This window comes from Salmo trutta, chromosome 4, assembly GCF_901001165.1.
Source record: "Salmo trutta chromosome 4, fSalTru1.1, whole genome shotgun sequence".
Lineage (NCBI taxonomy): Eukaryota > Metazoa > Chordata > Actinopteri > Salmoniformes > Salmonidae > Salmo > Salmo trutta.
Window position 1 is genome coordinate 68184914 of NC_042960.1, and position 19281 is coordinate 68204194.

The 19281-nt window shown below is 42.4% G+C and overlaps 1 protein-coding gene across 1 annotated transcript in view; it reads right to left on the reverse strand.

Moving 5' to 3' along the window:
• Positions 1-6756, reverse strand: part of LOC115191426 (tripartite motif-containing protein 16-like) — an 81198-nt gene extending 74442 nt beyond the window's left edge. Inside the window, exon 1 of the mRNA XM_029749277.1 lies at positions 6109-6756. Within this exon, the coding sequence (XP_029605137.1) occupies positions 6109-6705 (597 nt within the window). The 5' untranslated portion in view covers positions 6706-6756. The remainder of the gene's footprint in view (positions 1-6108) is intronic.
• Between the last annotated feature and the right edge of the window lie 12525 nt (positions 6757-19281).

Genomic DNA, 19281 nt, shown 5'->3' on the forward strand with positions numbered 1-19281 from the left:
TAGGTATTCAGGAGGCTGTGGCTTTCTCTGACATATTCAAATTTGAAAACTTTCTGAACATCAAGATTGTGGTTTTGTACCACAGTAGAGCTAATTCAGCTTTCTTGAAATTCCAGAACAGCCCACAACCTCATCCTCAGATTCTGTACTTGTATGTGCAAAACGCCCATTATTATGCTATTACCAACATCACAGCTGTTTTATGAGCGCCATATGTGTGTCCATCATGTCATACAGGCTACACCCGAAAGGGGGGGCACTCTTGTCATTATAATTGTTCAGTATGTCAGGATGAAACATGTTCGATGCAACCCTTAAACCTGACACCCTGTGCGGATTGTCAACACACATGTCGTTCGGCCTACTGCTATGAAAAACACAAAATTGAAACATGGCACCACAAGGCATGTAAATCTGTAAGCAGTTGTGACATTAACAACAAATGTCCAAAATGCCATTGCAATAACAACCTTAAAATAGACAGCCCTAAACCTCACGTGTGTGGAATCATACATTGCCCAATCTGTAAAGGGCCTTTGAAAAGCAGAGACGCTGAAGTGGTTCAAGTGCCACACGAGTGTTATATTCAGCCCTTGGCTGAAGATGAACATTCAGAGAAATATGTGTTTTATGATTGAGACTAATCAGCAATCAGGGGTTCATTTGCCTGTTTTTGTATCTACCATGACTTTCAAGGGTGAAAAGTGTTCGGCAGAGTGACCCAATTGTGAACAACTCTTTCTAAAACACTTTAGAAAATCCCAGTACAGAAACTTCACGTTTATAGCTCACAATTCTAGAGCCTATGATTCCTATCATCTTTTGAACCCCTTGATACAACAAGGCATTGCACCCAGTGTCATAGCTCAGGGTAGTAAAATATTGTGTTTTGTAGACCCCGCCTTCAACCAGAGATACATTGACAGTTTAAGTTTTTTACCCATGAGATTGTCTCAAATGCCTGAGGCCTTGGGTTTGGAAAACTCTGTGAAAGGTTGGTTTCCTCATTTCTTCACATCTGAGGAGAATCTACATTATATCGGATCTTAACCCAGCCCCGAAATGTGATCAGATGTCTCCCAAAGAGAAAGAGAGATTCATGACATGGTACGAGACAGTACGTCATAACACCTTTGATTTCCATAAAGAGATGGAGTCATACTGTGGCAATGATGTGGTTATACTTCGTGACGGATGCCTCAGATTCAGAGAAGAGGTAATCAAAGATGCCGGGGAGAAGGCTGTTGGGCCGTATCACGTAGATGGATACACACAGATTGACAGTGTTGAGACAGTGTTTGAGTACAACGGTTGTTTCTTCCATGGTTGTAAATCATGCTTTGTGCCCCAGGCCATGTGTGTCCTAACCCAAAATACTTTTGGGGAAATGTACCAGGAGTTCCAAGACAAATTGGAATCTTTACATGCTACTTATGGGTTGAAAGGGAATGTGATGTGGGAGCATGAGTGGACCGAACTCAAAAAGTCTGATCCTCATGTTCGAGCTTTCCTTTCCAGCTTTGACACACCAGAACCCTTGGAACCCCGACAGGCGTTGTATGGAGGTCGTACCAATGCTTTGACATTACGGTATGTAGTGCAACCCGACGATAGGATATGTAGATTTTACATCCCTTTATCCTCATGTAATGAGTTCCTCTTGCTATCCTATGGGTCATCCTGAAATTATTCACCGTGACTTTGACTTACCACAAAACTATTTTGGTCTGATAAAAGCAACTGTTTACCCTCCCCGGGGTTTGTTTCTGCCAGTGTTGCCTTACAAGGGACCTCAAGGAAAACTTTTCTTTCCCCTTTATCGCACCTGCAGTGAAATCAACAACCAGGAAAAGCCTTGTGATCATTCAGATCAAGAAAGAGCCCTGACAGGTGTATGGGTCACCGTTGAATTCTCTAAGGATCTAGAGAAGGGGTATCGTGTGGCCAAAATCTTTGAAGTGTGGAACTTATCCAGGAAATCAGACACTCTTTATAACTTCTATGGGAAAAGTGGGACGTCAGCGTCCCACTCTATTCAACAGCCAGTGGAATCGCGTGGCGCGAAATACAAATACCTCAAAAATGCTATACCTTCAATTTCTCAAACATATGACTATTTTACACCATTTGAAAGATAAGACTCTCGTTAATCCAACCACGTTGTCCGATTTAAAAAAGGCTTTACAGCGAAAGCAAAACATTAGATTATGTCAGCAGAGTACCCAGCTAGAAATAATCACACAGCCATTTTCAAAGCAAGCATATATGTCACAAAAAACCAAACCACAGCTAAATGCAGCACTAACCTTTGATGATCTTCATCAGATGACACTCCTAGGACATTATGTTATACAATACATGCATGTTTTGTTCAATCAAGTTCATATTTATATATTTTTATTATATATATTTTATATATATTTTTATTTATATATTTATATCAAAAACCAGTTTTTAACATTAGCATGTGATGTTCAGAACTAGCATACCCACCCAAAACGTTCGGTGAATTCACTAAATTACTCAGCATAAACGTTCACAAAATACATAACAATTATTTTAAGAATTATAGATACAGAACTCCTTTATGCAATTGCAGTGTCAGATTTGAAAATAGCTTTTCGGCAATAGCACATTTTGCAAAATTCTGAGTACATAGCTCGGCCATCACGGCTAGCTAAACAGACACTCGCCAACATCGAGGCTCAGTAAACTCGGAATTACTAGTAGAAAAATTGGATTACCTTTGCTGTTCTTCGTCAGAATGCACTCCCGGGACTTCTACTTCAACAACAAACGTTGTTTTGTTTCAAAATAATCCATAGTTATATTCAAAAAGCTCTGTTTTGTTCGTGCGTTCAGGTTCCTATCCGAAGGGTGGCGCGCGGGCGCATTTCGTGACAAAAAATGTCAAAATATTCCACTACCGTACTTAGAAGCATGTCAACCGCTGTTTAAAATCATTTTTTTATGCGATTTTTTCGTAAAATAGCGCTAATATTCCAACCGGGCGACGTTGTTTTCATTCAAAGGCTGAAAGAAAAAATGGCGAATTCTCATGAATGCGCATCTCCAGTGTCACTGTCCTCAGGCTGACCACTCACAAAATCTGCTGTTGTTCTTTGCACAAAGATAGCAGACGCCCCAATCCACTTTCTGGCGCCTTCAGACAGCCAATGGAAGCCTTAGAAATTCTCACGTAACAGCAGAGATACTGTGATAACCCAGAAGGACCGGAAATTGTCAGACAGGCCACTTCCTATATGGAATATTCTCAGGTTTTGGCCTGCCATATGAGTTCTGTTATACTCACAGACACCATTCAAACAGTTTTAGAAACTTTAGAGTGTTTTCTATCCAAATCGACTAATTATATGCATATTCTATGTATATTCTGGGCAGCAGTAATAACCAGATTAAATCGGGTACGTTTTTTATCCGGCCGTGAAAATACTCCCCCATATCCTAGAGAGGTTAACCCTTAAGATATACTGACTGCTGTAGAAGATTTTGACCCCAGGTTGCAACTACCATTTTCGGCCTTAATCGCAGGCCCATCCAATAGCGGTAAAACTTGTTTTGTAAAAAGTATTTTAGATCATTCTGAACATGTATTATATCAGAAACCTGACAATAGTGTGTGGTGTTATTCATGTTATCAACCTTTGTATGATGAGCCGTTGAAGAAAATAAAAATGTAGTTTGTTGAAGGAATACCAGCATCCCTGTCTGATGATGAACTTTTACCTCCTCATAAAAACAATCTGCTCGTTTTGGACGATATGCTATTTGCCAGTAGCAAACATCCTGAAATTGCACGAGCTTTTACCCAATATACTCATCATAGAAACCTGTCCGTGCTTTACTTGGTACAAAATGTGTTTCACCAAGGTAAAAAGTGGCCGTACCATTAGTTTGAACGCCAATTACTTGGTTTTGTTCAAAAACCCTAGAGACAAACTACAAATAAACATTCTTGCTCAGCAGATGTACCCTGGAAGGAATGCCTACTTTATGGAGAGCTATGAGGACGCTACCAAAGCGCCATTTTCTTATTTAATCGTGGATTTAAAATCAAATACTCCAGAACACCTGAGGCTCCGAACAGGATTGTTCCGTGGGAGTGGCCGACAGTTTTCATTCCTAAAAAGTAACCGATATGTCTCTGCGTTAAAAAGAAACGTACCGCTCTTAAGAACCCTACTTGGGGCTACCCCTAAAGAACGGAAGGCCATCTTGGGTCATTGTTCTTCAGATCTCATATTATCCCTATGTGAGATTGCTTTGAATTGAGATTGCTTCTCAAAGGCCGCATTCCACTCACCCTGACCCAATTAAAAAAAGTAAAGAGACAAAAGACCGCGTTCAAACTCTTTGCCAATATAAGGACCAGTCTTCAAAAGAAAAGACAGGCCATACAACAGTCTAAGGGTTTTCTTCTACCTTTACTAAGTATAGCCGTGCCCTTCATCACCAGCCTTATTGCTGCCAGACGTGGGAGTTGAACACAGAGTGTGATGGCAAATAAAATGTACTTGGTGCCTCAACAAGAGTTGGATAGACTTAAACAGCAATTACAGGATCCTTAAAATGTCAGACAAATGGCGGGAAATGATTTGGATATGGCCATGAAGGCTATTTTGAACAGAAAAGGATTGAACCCCTATGATAAGGTCCAAAAATACACAACCTCTTGCAAAGATATTTGACCTTGGTAAAACAAGGTGAGAGAGAGACCAACCATTTAACGCTTTCCCTACCGGACCCTTTAAAAGATGATGCGCCTAGAGAGAGCCAAGCCCCTGTAATGCCTGGACCGGTCTTACTGGTTGAAGATCAAATACATGTTGAAGATAATGTTATGCATGACATGTTGACACATGTTCCGGCACGTAACAGGAAAAATGTTAGATACATTATGAACAAGATAAAAGACTCAAAGGGGGCCGTTACTTGGAATGACAAAGGAGAGTTTATCTTTCAGGGGGACGATGTCAGGGGTTCTCATATGATGGACTTGTTTAACTCTCCCTCATTCATTTCCATTTCACCTCCAGAACTCAGTCTGGAACACGGCTCTCTCTGTTTGCTCTTGAATTATAACATTTGAAACGTTTCTATTATTTTGAAAATAAATGTTGTGTAATGTTTACTGTTCATTCATGATTGTTTATTATCTACTTCACTTGCTTTGGCATAGTAAAGATATGTTTCCCATGCCAATAAATATCTTTGAATTGAATTGAGAGAGAGAGAGCTCCATGTTAATGTAATGGGGACATGAGTCAGTCATGGTTACTCATGGTTATGTGATGAGGTAGCCCCGCCTGCGACTTCTAAATCAGTGTCGGCCCAATAGGGAATGTTCTCTTGATGTAATGGTCAAGATGTTGGTTTATCCCACGGTAGACCTGGGTTCATATCCCGTCGGTTACATTAAGCAGTCTATTCTCTGAAAGGGGTCCAGACAGCCTGTTCCCAACAGTGAGGTCAGTGGGATTGGAGAGGGGCCCCTCTACCTTTCTCTGAATGGAGGAGAGATGTGAAATGGTGTGTCTCCTCTGGTCAACAATACTCACCTTGAAAGACTCCACAACCTGTTGGAGCTCCTTCAGCTCCTTCTCTCTCTCCTGGAATCTCTGCTGGACCTTCTGCTGACTCATCCCCAGCTGCCTCTGTGGAGAATCACTCTTCAATGAGCTATCAAGCTTTATTAGTCCAGTAGATCAATAGTATAGTCATGTGACATAGGGCCCATAGAAGATAGGGATACAAATATTGAGGAAGTCCATTTCCAAAATTGTATTATTACATTGCTATGTGAATGAATATAGTTTTATAGTCAACCTACATGTTTTAAGGGGTTGAGACTGAACTTTGGACTCATAAAAGAGTATTCAGAATGATAATAGTGTTTGACTTTAGAAAATGGTGAAACATTTGGAGAATCTGGGTTAACATATCTATACACTCAAGGTTTGTGTTCATATTTGTTCTGCTGAGGATCCATTTCATTTGAATGATCTCATATTCAAACAGCCTTAGTTCCTACTGTATCTTTAATTCTTTGTTTATCAGACAGTCACCAACAAGTTGTTCTGGTCTTACCTGTTTCTCAGTCCTCTCTGCTGCAGCTGACACTGTATCATGGCCTTTATGTTCATCCATTGTACACATCAGACAGATACACTGCTGATCGGTACGACAGTAAACCTCCAGCAGTTTGTCATGATGAGAGCAGATCTTCTCCTGTAGTTGTGCGGTGGCTTTGACCAGCTTGTGCTTCTTGAAACCAGGAAATTCATAGTGAGGTTGGAGGTGAGGATCACAGTAAGAGGCCAGACACGCCAGACAGGACATGAGGGCTTTCTGCTTTCTGGTCCCAGGGCAGAAATCACACACCACATCTCCAGGTCCAGCATAGCACAGAGCAGGAGGGGGAGCAGCCTGGACTCCTGTCTTCTTCAGTTTCTCCACCACCTCAGCCAATAGGTTACTTTTCGTCAGAATAGGCCTTGAAGTGAAGGTCTGTCTGCACTGAGGACAGCTATAGACCCCTTTCAGAACATCCTGATCCCAGCAGTCCTCAATACAGCTCCTACAGTAACTGTGTCCACAGGGGATGGTGACTGGTTCCTTCAGTAGATCCAGACAGACAGAACAGCAGAACTGGTCCTGGTCCAGCAGAACTCCCTGCTGAGCCATTTGGACGGTTGTTCACTCTCACACAGACGAGACGAGACAGAGACTCAGATCAGTTTCATTTCCAAAGAAGAGAGTTTGTGAATGGGAGGGACTTCCTTGTTCTGACAGATGGCTGGGGTTAGAGGGAGGGAGGGGTTAGAGGGAAGGAGGGGTTAGATGGAGGGAACAAGGGAAGGAAGGGTGCAGGGAGGGAGAGAGAGAGAACTGCATTCAACGTCTAGAGGGAGAAAAATATTTTTGTTCGTAGGTTAGGGCCCTTAATATAGAATAAATCTAACAAATGTGAGTTGTTAGAATATATAAAGGGTAACAGTTTCTATGAAGAACATATAATTATTTTAATGACCTTTATAATGCCTTATAATACACTTATGTGTTCTAACATTACAGTGTGGTTATTACTGTTAAGTCTAGGATCAGGGTTAGAGGTACTACATTCAGCAGTAACCATAGACATATCTAGGACTAAAAAGAGAAGATGTTTTACAATCAGAGTTCTTTGTATCTCTTCTTAGTCATACAGATCCCCCCACATCTTATAGGTGGACGGGGTTATGAACATATCCAATACATTATTTCTGAAACCAGATGAAATGAAACTGTCTTTCAGCAGGAAAAGCTTCTCTAATAATCCTAACCATGGCTGGGTGTCTTCAGAGACTGAGAGGTATAGAGACACACTGTCAAGGTGACAGGTATCCTAGTGGTTTAGAGACTGAGAGGTTTAGAGACACACTGTCAAGGTGACAGGTATCCTAGTGGTTTAGAGACTGAGGTATAGAGACACACTGTCAAGGTGGTAGGTATCCTAGTGGTTTAGAGACTGAGAGGTATAGAGACACACTGTCAAGGTGACAGGTATCCTAGTGGTTTAGAGACTGAGAGGTATAGAGACACACTGTCAAGGTGACAGGTATCCTAGTGGTTTAGAGACTGAGAGGTATAGAGACACACTGTCAAGGTGACAGGTATCCTAGTGGTTTAGAGACTGAGAGGTATAGAGACACACTGTCAAGGTGACAGGTATCCTAGTGGTTTAGAGACTGAGAGGTATAGAGACACACTGTCAAGGTGACAGGTATCCTAGTGGTTTAGAGACTGAGAGGTATAGAGACACACTGTCAAGGTGACAGGTACCCTAGTGGTTTAGAGACTGAGAGGTATAGAGACACACTGTCAAGGTAACAGGTATCCTAGTGGTTTAGAGACTGAGAGGTATAGAGACACACTGTCAGGGTGACAGGTATCCTAGTGGTTTAGAGACTGAGAGGTATAGAGACACACTGTCAAGGTGACAGGTGTCCTAGTGGTTTAGAGACTGAGAGGTATAGAGACACACTGTCAAGGTGACAGGTATCCTAGTGGTTTAGAGACTGAGAGGTATAGAGACACACTGTCAAGGTGGCAGGTATCCTAGTGGTTTAGAGACAGAGAGGTATAGAGACACACTGTCAAGGTGACAGGTATCCTAGTGGTTTAGAGACACACTGTCAAGGTGACAGGTATCCTAGTGGTTTAGAGACTGAGAGGTATAGAGACACACTGTCAAGGTGACAGGTATCCTAGTGGTTTAGAGACTGAGAGGTATAGAGACACACTGTCAAGGTGACAGGTATCCTAGTGGTTTAGAGACTGAGAGGTATAGAGACACACTGTCAAGGTGACAGGTATCCTAGTGGTTTAGAGACTGAGAGGTATAGAGACACACTGTCAAGGTGACAGGTATCCTAGTGGTTTAGAGACTGAGAGGTATAGAGACACACTGTCAAGGTGACAGGTATCCTAGTGGTTTAGAGACTGAGAGGTATAGAGACACACTGTCAAGGTGACAGGTATCCTAGTGGTTTAGAGACAGAGAGGTATAGAGACACACTGTCAAGGTGACAGGTATCCTAGTGGTTTAGAGACTGAGAGGTATAGAGACATACTGTCAAGGTGGCAGGTATCCTAGTGGTTTAGAGACTGAGAGGTATAGAGACACACTGTCAAGGTGACAGGTATCCTAGTGGTTTAGAGACTGAGAGGTATAGAGACACACTGTCAAGGTGGCAGGTATCCTAGTGGTTTAGAGACTGAGAGGTATAGAGACACACTGTCAAGGTGACAGGTACCCTAGTGGTTTAGAGACTGAGAGGTATAGAGACACACTGTCAAGGTGACAGGTATCCTAGTGGTTTAGAGACTGAGAGGTATAGAGACACACTGTCAAGGTGACAGGTATCCTAGTGGTTTAGAGACTGAGAGGTATAGAGACACACTGTCAAGGTGGCAGGTATCCTAGTGGTTTAGAGACTGAGAGGTATAGAGACACACTGTCAAGGTGACAGGTATCCTAGTGGTTTAGAGACTGAGAGGTATAGAGACACACTGTCAAGTCAAAACATCTGGCTGTGATTTCATGTCAAAACCCTCATTCTATTCTAGTCATTATATTATATTGTATTAAATTATAATATATTATATCCATAGTCTCCACTCAGTATAGTGTTAATGATGACTGTTTGTTGTGTACATTGGTTGAATGGTTAGGACTATCTCTCTGTATTCACAGTTTAAATCCCAAGAGACCAGGAGACCTAAAGGAAGCCTTCAACACTGCATCCCTTCATCCAGACATAGTAAACAACCTGTCTGTCTGTCTGGATGTTGTTGCTATCAGTATTAAAAAGCCTTACAACTCCATGCACAAGGACTACTTTAAACAATCTTTGTTTTTTTTACATTTACTTGAAGAACATTGCAGATGCAAAGTTTAAGACACCACTGAATCCTCTGGTCTTCTAGAATGAAGAGGGTGTCCTGCAGGTGAACAAGACACTACTGAATCCTCTGGTCTTCTAGAACCAAGAGGGTGGCCTGCAGGTAAACAAGACACCACTGAATCCTCTGGTCTTCTAGAACCAAGAGGGTGTCCTGCAGGTAAACAAGACACCACTGAATCCTCTGGTCTTCTAGAACCAAGAGGGTGGCCTGCAGGTAAACAAGACACCACTGAATCCTCTGGTCTTATATTACGGGACAGGAGTTTTCCTGGCAGGATAAACTCTGTCTCTAGTTATATTATTATTTTACCTTTATTTAACTAGGCAAGTCAGTTAAGAACAAATTCTTATTTACAATGACGGTCTACCAGGGAACAGTGTGTGAACTGCCTTGTTCAGGGGCAGAACAACTGATTTTGACCTTGTCAGCTCGGGGATTCAATCTTGCAACCTTCCGGTTACTAGGCCAATGCTCAAACCACTAGACTACCTGCCGCCCACAAAGTGAGTTCATGTAACTTATGTGACTTGTTCATCACAGGACCTAGGATCAAGGGAGACACTAAAGTGTTTTAGTACTATATCTCTTGACACAATGATGAAAATAATCATGGCCTCTAAACCTTCAAGCTGCATACTGGACCCTATTCCCACTAAACTACTGAAAGAGCTGCTTTCTGTGCTTGGCCCTCCTATGTTGAACATAATAAACGGCTCTCTATCCACCGGATGTGCACCAAACTCACTAAAAGTGGCAGTAATAAAGCCTCTCTTGAAAAAGCCAAATCTTGACCCAGAAATTATAAAAAACTATCGGCCTATATCGAATCTTCCATTCCTCTCAAAAATTTTAGAAAAAGCTGTTGCGCAGCAACTCACTGCCTTCCTGAAGACAAACAATGTATACGAAACGCTTCAGTCTGGTTTTAGACCCCATCATAGCACTGAGACTGCACTTGTGAAGGTGGTAAATGACCTTTTAATGACGTCAGACCGAGGTTCTGCGTCTGTCCTCGTGCTCCTAGATCTTAGTGCTGCTTTTGATACCATCGATCACCACATTCTTTTGGAGAGATTGGAAACCCAAATTGGTCTACATGGACAAGTTCTGGCCTGGTTTAGGTCTTATCTGTCGGAAAGATATCAGTTTGTCTCTGTGAATGGTTTGTCCTCTGACAAATCAACTGTAAATTTCGGTGTTCCTCAAGGTTCCGTTTTAGGACCACTATTGTTTTCACTATATATTTTACCTCTTGGGGATGTCATTCGAAAACATAATGTTAAATTTCACTGCTATGCGGATGACACAGCTGTACATTTCAATGAAACATGGTGAAGCCCCAAAATTGCCCTCGCTAGAAGCCTGTGTCTCAGACATAAGGAAGTGGATGGCTGCAAACTTTCTACTCTTGAACTCGGACAAAACAGAGATGCTTGTTCTAGGTCCCAAGAAACAAAGAGATCTTCTGTTGAACCTGACAATTAATCTGGATGGTTGTACAGTCGTCTCAAATAAAACTGTGAAGGACCTCGGCGTTACTCTGGACCCTGATCTCTCTTTTGAAGAACATATCAAGACTGTTTCAAGGACAGCTTTTTTCCATCTACGTAACATTGCAAAAATCAGAAACTTTCTGTCCAAAAATGATGCAGAAAAATTAATCCATGCCTTTGTTACTTCTAGGTTGGACTACTGCAATGCTCTACTTTCCGGCCACCCGGATAAAGCACTAAATAAACTTCAGTTAGTGCTAAATACGGTTGCTAGAATCCTGACTAGAACCAAACATTTTTATCATATCACTCCAGTGCTAGCCTCCCTACACTGGCTTCCTCTTAAGGCAAGGGCTGATTTCAAGGTTTTTCTGCTAACCTACAAAGCATTACATGGGCTTGCTCCTACCTATCTTTCCGATTTGGTCCTGCCGTACATACCTACACGTACGCTACGGTCACAAGACGCGAATTTCTAAGCAAACAGCTGGAGGCTGTTTCTCCAATAGAGCTTCATTTTTATGGAATAGTCTGCCTACCCATGTGAGAGACGCAGACTCAGTCTCAACCTTTAAGCCTTTACTGAAGACATATCTCTTCAGTAGGTCCTATGATTAAATGTAGTCTGGCCCAGGGGTGTGAAGGTGAACGGAAAGGCTGGAGCAACGAACCGCCCTTGCTGTCTCTGCCTGGCCGGTTTCCCCTCTTTCCACTGGGATTCTCTGCCTCTGCCCCTATTATGGGGGCTGAGTCACTGGCTTACTGGTGTTCTTCCATGCCGTCCCTGGGAGGGGTGCGTCACTTGAGTGGGTTGAGTCACTGACGTGGTCTTCCTGTCTGGGTTGGCGTCCCCCCTTGGGCTGTGCCGTGGCGGAGATCTTTGTGGGCTATACTCGGCCTTGTCCCGGGATGGTATGTTGGTGGTTGGAGATATCCCTCCAGTGGTGTGGAGGCTGTGCTTTGGCAAAGTGGGTGGGGTTATATCCTACCTGTTTGGCCCTGTCTGGGGGTTTCATCGGTTGGGGCCACAGTGTCTCCTGACCCCTCCTGTCTCAGCCCCAGTATTTATGCTGCAGTAGTTTATGTGTCGGGGGGCTAGGGTCAGTCTGTCACATCTGGAGTATTTCTCTTGTCTTTTCCGGTGTCCTGTGTGAATTTAAATATGCTCTCTCTAATTCTCTCTTTTTCTTTCTTTCTTTCTCTCTCTCGGAGGACCTGAGCCCAAGGACCATGCCTCAGGACTGCCTGGCTTGATGACTCCTTGCTGTCCCCAGTTCACCTGGCCGTGCTGCTGCTCCAGTTTCAACTGTTCTGCCTGCAGCTATGGAACCCTGACCTGTTCACCGGACGTGCTACCTGTCCCAGACCTGTTGTCCCAGACCTGCTGGAACCCTGACCTATTCACCGGACGTGCTACCTGTCCCAGACCTGCTGTTTTCAACTCTCTAGAGACAGCAGGAGCGGTAGAGATACTCTCAAAGATCGGCTATGAAAAAGCCAACTGACACTTATTCTTGTGTTACTAACTTGTTGCACCCTCGACAACTACTATGATTATTATTATTTGACAATGCTGGTCATTTATGAACATTTGAACATCTAGGCCATGTGCTGTTAAAATCTCCACCCGGCACAGCCAGAAGAGGACTGACCACCCCTCATAGGCTGGTTCCTCTCTAGGTTTCTTCCTAGGTTTTGGCCTTTCAAGGGAGTTTTTCCTAGCCACCGTGCTTCTACACCTGCATTGCTTGCTGTTTGGGGTTTTAGGCTGGGTTTCTGTACAGCACTTTGTGATATCAGCTGATGTAAGAAGGGCTATATAAATACATTTGATTTCATTTGATTTGACATCTCTGCAGATCCTCTCAAGCTCTGACATGCACTGTCAACTGTGGGACCTGATATAGACAGGTGTGTTCCTTTCCAAATCATGTCCAACCAATTGAATTTACCAAAGGTGGACTCGATTCAAGTTGTAGAAACATCTCAAGGACGATCAATGGAAACAGGATGCATCTAAGCTCAATTTCGAGTCTCATAGCAAAGGATCTGGATACTTATATATATATATATATATATATATATATATATATATATATATATATATATATATATATATATATATTATTTTTTTTCATACATTTGCAAAATATTCTAAAAATCTGTTTTCGCTTTCTCATTATGGGGTAATGTGGCGTCATTATGGGGTATTGTGTGTAGATTGATGAGGAAAATGATTTATTTAATCCATTTTAGAATAAGGCTGTAACGTAACAAAATGTGGAAAAAGGGAAGGGGTCTGAATACTTTCTGAATGCACTGTATGTATGTTAATAGAATTTGTTCACCCCAATAGTAAAGTTTCTCCAACTAGTTTTTCTCCATACCTCTCAATACCATCTTATTAGATGGAGCCATTTCCCCCCATTAGTTTGGGATTGAGACCTGCAGTCATCTTGATTTCAGACCACTTTGGAGACGTATACATACAGGAGTGAAACCTGACTCCTGCTCCGACTGTGGAAAGAGTTTCTCTCTACTGGAAAACTTAAAAACACATGAACGTATACACACAGGAGAGAAGCCTTACTCCTGCTCTGATTGTGTAAAATGCTTCACAACATCAACTGACCTAAAAGTTCATCAGAGATCACACACGGGAGAGAAGCCTTACTCCTGCTCTGATTGTGGAAAGAGTTTCTCTCGACTGGCCCAGTTAAAAAGACACCAAGGTAATCAGAAAGGAGAGAAGCCTTATCACTGATCTGACTGTAGATTTTGTTTTTTATCAACATTTACATTACATTTACATTTAAGTCATTTAGCAGACGCTCTTATCCAGAGCGACTTACAAATTGGTGCATTCACCTTATGATATCCAGTGGAACAACCACTTTACAATAGTACATCTATATCTTAGGGGGGGGGGGGATAGGAGGATTACTTTATCCTATCCCAGGTATTCCTTAAAGAGGTTGGGTTTCAGGTGTCTCCGGAAGGTGGTGATTGACTCCGCTGTCCTGGCGTCGTGAGGGAGCTTGTTCCACCATTGGGGTGCCAGAGAAGCGAACAGTTTTGACTGGGCTGAGCGGGAACTGTGCTTCCTCAGAGGTAGGGGGGCCAGCAGGCCAGAGGTGGATGAAATCAGTGCCCTTGTTTGGGTGTAGGGCCTGATCAGAGCCTGAAGGTACGGAGGTGCCGTTCCCCTCGCAGCTCCGTAGGCAAGCACCATGGTCTTGTAGCGGATGCGAGCTTCAACTGGAAGCCAGTGGAGAGAGCGGAGGAGCGGGGTGACGTGAGAGAACTTGGGAAGGTTGAACACCAGACGGGCTGCGGCGTTCTGGATGAGTTGTAGTAAACAGCTGAGCTAAAAGGGTCATCAGAGAACACAGAGGAGAGAAGCCTTACTTCTTCTCTTAATGTGGCAAGAGTTTCTCCCGATTGGGCAATGTAAAAACACACCAATGGATACACACTTGAGAGAAGCCTCATCACTGCACTGACTGTGAGAAGAGATTCTACAGATTGGTGTCTTTTTAAATGGCCCAATGTACACATAAAGGAGAGAAGTCTCATCAGTTTTCTCAGACCAGCTAAGATTAGTCATTCCACTTAATTCTCATCCCATAAAATAATTGTCAACTTTGAATTGGATCAAATGAAGAAAGCGTAGAACACTCTTGTAATCCTGTTGTTTTTCACTGTGAGAACCCTGCAGAAAAAAGGGATCATTCTAGAATGTTAGTCTCTCTTCTCTTTACTGATCAGCACCTTGTTGATATTGACATCTTGGATTTGCAATGATGGTTGAATATCCTCTGTGAGGCGTCTCACAATGGAGTCTGATGGTTGACTGGGTGGTACTGCTTCCCTCTGCAGTTTTCTGTGGGAATGAGCTTGTAGACACAACATATACTGAGTGTACAAAACATTAAGGACACCTGCTCTTTCCATAACATAGACTGTTTCTGTACAGCACTTTGTGACATCGGCTGATGTAAAACGGGCTTTATAAATACATTTGATGATGATGGTGATGATGATATTAACAAACTTACCAAGTGACCTGTGATGAAATCTATTGTAGAATAAATGGAACCTGGATCCATTTCATTCTATTAACATGGTTGATGTGTGTTATAGCAGTAATGGGGTTAAACTGATATTAAAATGACAACTCCATAGGTGGTACCAGGTCAGGGGAGTTCATCTCTGCTCCCAGCATCCCTGGGACAGTACTGATCAACATAGCTGACCTGATGCAGAGGTGGACCAGTGATGTTTTCCTCTCAGTGGTGAGACTTGCCCTTCCATTTGAAACACCTTTACCTGAGATGGTACAAGACGTTACAGGCTTATTGCATGTGGAAACAGACCTGCGTTCAATTACTATTTAAAATAATTTGGAATACTTAATAAGCAGTGGTTGATTGAGATTGTTGAAATGGAATCAATAGAAAAGTCCTAAAAGTACAAACATCGAAAATATTTCTTGCTCAGTTTGTCCCTCCCTGTTTCAGTTGATTTTCTTCAGTTTGGTGCCTAGTGAATATGACTCAGGTCTCCGTGGAAACATCAATGTAACCTTTGATTTTTACTCCTCACCTTCCCTTTCAGGTCCATAGGGTTTTACTGCCCCCTGCTGGAGACTGGAGCACACTGCAGTCCCTGGCTTTCTTTGTGCAGCTGGACGAGGGGGCCTTCATCACCCTTTCAGTGGCGGTTATAGATCATTTCATACTGGGGGGGCCAAGCTGGGGGCCAGTTGTACTGTTAGAGGGGCCAGTTACATTAGACGTTATTGTTGTCATATCGTTTTCTTCACTGCATTGCAGGCATTAGCAGGCAAAAGACCATGTTCATAATCATCATCGTTGCCACTTTCTAATAACGGATGTAAAAAAAAAGAACGATAGCAAAAATTAAGAGCACCGCCTCCCAGCACTGCCCCCCCCCCCCAGAACCGCTAGTGCACCAGTTGTGACAGGTCCAACAAATATCCCCCGGTGAAGGCAGGGTCCTATCTCATCCAACACTTCAATGACTCTTATAGGAGGAAGAGAGCATTATCTATCTAACATGAATCATGTTGTGTAATTACTTCAGTGATGAAGAATGTCAGTAATGAGAGAATAAATAAGTAAACCTTTTGATGTTACCATACTCTCTCTACATTAACAAAGGTCTTTCCAAGAGTCCATTCTGTAGAGTGGAGAGAAAAGGGGGAAAGGTATTTATGGGGGGTCATAAACCGCCCCCAACAGGGCAACTTCATGACAGTATACATCAAGAAAGATACATAGAACATGCTTCATTGGGTTGGTTCCTGTCTGACACCGTCTCCTATCTTATAGAACATGCTTCATTGGGTTGGTTCCTGTCTGACACCGTCTCCTATCATATAGAACATGCTTCACAGGGTTGGTTCCTGTCTGGTACTGCCTCCTATCTTATAGAACATGATTCACAGGGTTGGTTCCTGTCTGGCACCGTCTCCTATCTTATAGAACATGCTTCACAGGGTTGGTTCCTGTCTGGCACCGTGTCCTATCTTAATTGAAGATATTCTGGGCGTTCTGCCAAAAGGTCTGAGGAGGAGGTCATGACCGTCTCCCCGTCATATCTCTACCCTGCAGAAACCAATTATTGTGTGAGACAAGATGTACAATTAATGGCTATAGATTCAGACAACATTTCTGTTACACTGTGAAAACTGTAAAACATGGATACTTCTTTGAATGTACTTATCTTGTAAACTGCAATTATGTTATTGAGACAGAATAAGTCAGCAATGAGAGAATAAATAAGTCCAGTCCAACCATTACCTCTCTCCTCTTTCACATCCCTCTATCATCTCTCCATGGGGGAGTACAACCATTACCTCTCTCCTCTTTCACATCCCTCTATCATCTCTCCATGGGGGAGTACAACCATTACCTCTCTCCTCTTTCACATCCCTCTATCATCTCTCCATGGGGGAGTACAACCATTACCTCTCTCCTCTTTCACATCCCTCTATCATCTCTCCATGGGGGAGTACAACCATTACCTCTCTCCTCTTTCACATCCCTCTATCATCTCTCCATGGGGGAGTACAACCATTACCTCTCTCCTCTTTCACATCCCTCTATCATCTCTCCATGGGGGAGTACAACCATTACCTCTCTCCTCTTTCACATCCCTCTATCATCTCTCCATGGGGGCGTCCCAATAATCTCTCCTTCCTCCTGAAGTGTAGCTTTCCTTCTCTACTCCTCACAAATGTAAAAGCATTGGATTGGTGTTGACATGGAGTAGAGGGAGTTTACATATACCAGTCATTTCCTTTAAATACATGAAGGGAAGTGGGAGAGAGAGAGAATCAGATAAAGTTGTGGAGATGAAGGAATATGTGAGCAGAAACCCTCCAGGTACAGATACTGTATGTAGAACCATAGTAAAGCCCAGTATGGACTATCAATACAGGTACTGTATGTAGAACCATAGTAAAGACCAGTATGGACTATCAATGCAGATACTGTATGTAGAACCATAGTAAAGCCCAGTATGGACTATCAATACAGATACTGTATGTAGAACCATAGTAAAGCCCAGTATGGACTATCAATACAGATACTGTATGTAGAACCTTAGTAAAGTCCAGTATGGACTATCAATACAGATACTGTATGTAGAACCATAGTAAAGACCACTATGGACCATCAATACAGATACTGTATGTAGAACCATAGTAAAGTCCAGTATGGACTATCAATACAGATACTGTATGTAGAACCATAGTAAAGCCCAGTATGGACTATCAATACAGATACTGTATGTAGAACCATATTAAAGACCAGTATGGACTATCAATACAGATACTGTATGTAGAAGCATAGTAAAGCCCAGTATGGACTATCAATACAGGTACTGTATGCAGAAACATAGTAAAGTCCAGTATGGACTATCAATACAGATACTGTATGTAGAACCATAGTAAAGTCCAGTATGGACTATCAATACAGATACTGTATGTAGAACCATAGTAAAGCCCAGTATGGACTATCAATACAGATACTGTATGTAGAACCATAGTAAAGCCCAGTATGGACTATCAATACAGGTACTGTATGTAGAACCATGGTAAAGTCCAGTATGGACTATCAATACAGATACTGTATGTAGAACCATAGTAAAGCCCAGTATGGACTATCAATACAGATACTGTATGTAGAACCATAGTAAAGCCCAGTGTGGACTATCAATACAGATACTGTATGTAGAACCATAGTAAAGTCCAGTATGGACTATCAATACAGGTACTGTATGTAGAACCATAGTAAAGTCCAGTATGGACTATCAATACAGATACTGTATGTAGAACCATAGTAAAGCCCAGTATGGACTATCAATACAGGTACTGTATGTAGAACCATAGTAAAGCCCAGTATGGACTATCAATACAAAGTGACCATTTAGATTGAGGCCCAGTTCAATGAGAGGAAGTCTTAACAGAACTGGGGGATGACAGACATGAAGTGGGAAGGTGGAGATCTGATATTTTTTTTGTGCCAAACACTAAAGCATGATATTGTAATAAATCTACACCCTATTCCCTATGTAGAACACTACTTTAGACCGGGTCAGAAGCACCGTAGTGCACTACGTAGGGAATAGGGAACCATTTGGAATAGAGACAGTAATTCCCCTGAACATCTTTCTCTTCCTCATCTGGTTTCTTGAACAGCCCTTCACTCCTCCCCTCTTCCTCCCCTCCTCCCTTTTCATTCTATTCTATCAGCCACACCACTAGCTCACCTCCACACAATCCATTTACATGTTAAAGACACACCTTGGAATAAATAACAAAGGAACACTATTACTAGAATAAGTTTAGTGTTGTATTTTTTTATTTCCCATCACCATAAATCATATTTAATCACTGAACAGTAGCAGACCTAACTTCATCTGTTCCTGACTCTGGATAGTGGATTAAAAAGACCATCAATCTCCAATGATATTAAAGTACTATTCTGAACATTACTGATATACTGAGTGGCAAGTCAAGATATCTGCTGGTTTTATTGTTTGGTCAATAGCACCACCTGGTGGACAGGTTTAATGTTGCTGGACTGAGCAGTATGGGAGGATGAAAGATGACACATTTAGGGCAGGTTTCCTGGACATCTACATTGAACATACTTTTTAGTCCAGGACTAGGATTAATCTGTGTCTGGGAAACCAGACCATATACTTTAGTAGAAAGTAAGTGATTCCAGCTTGTAGTGGGCTGACTAGTCCTGAATTGTCCTTTTGTTCCTGGACCATTTTCCATGCAGCT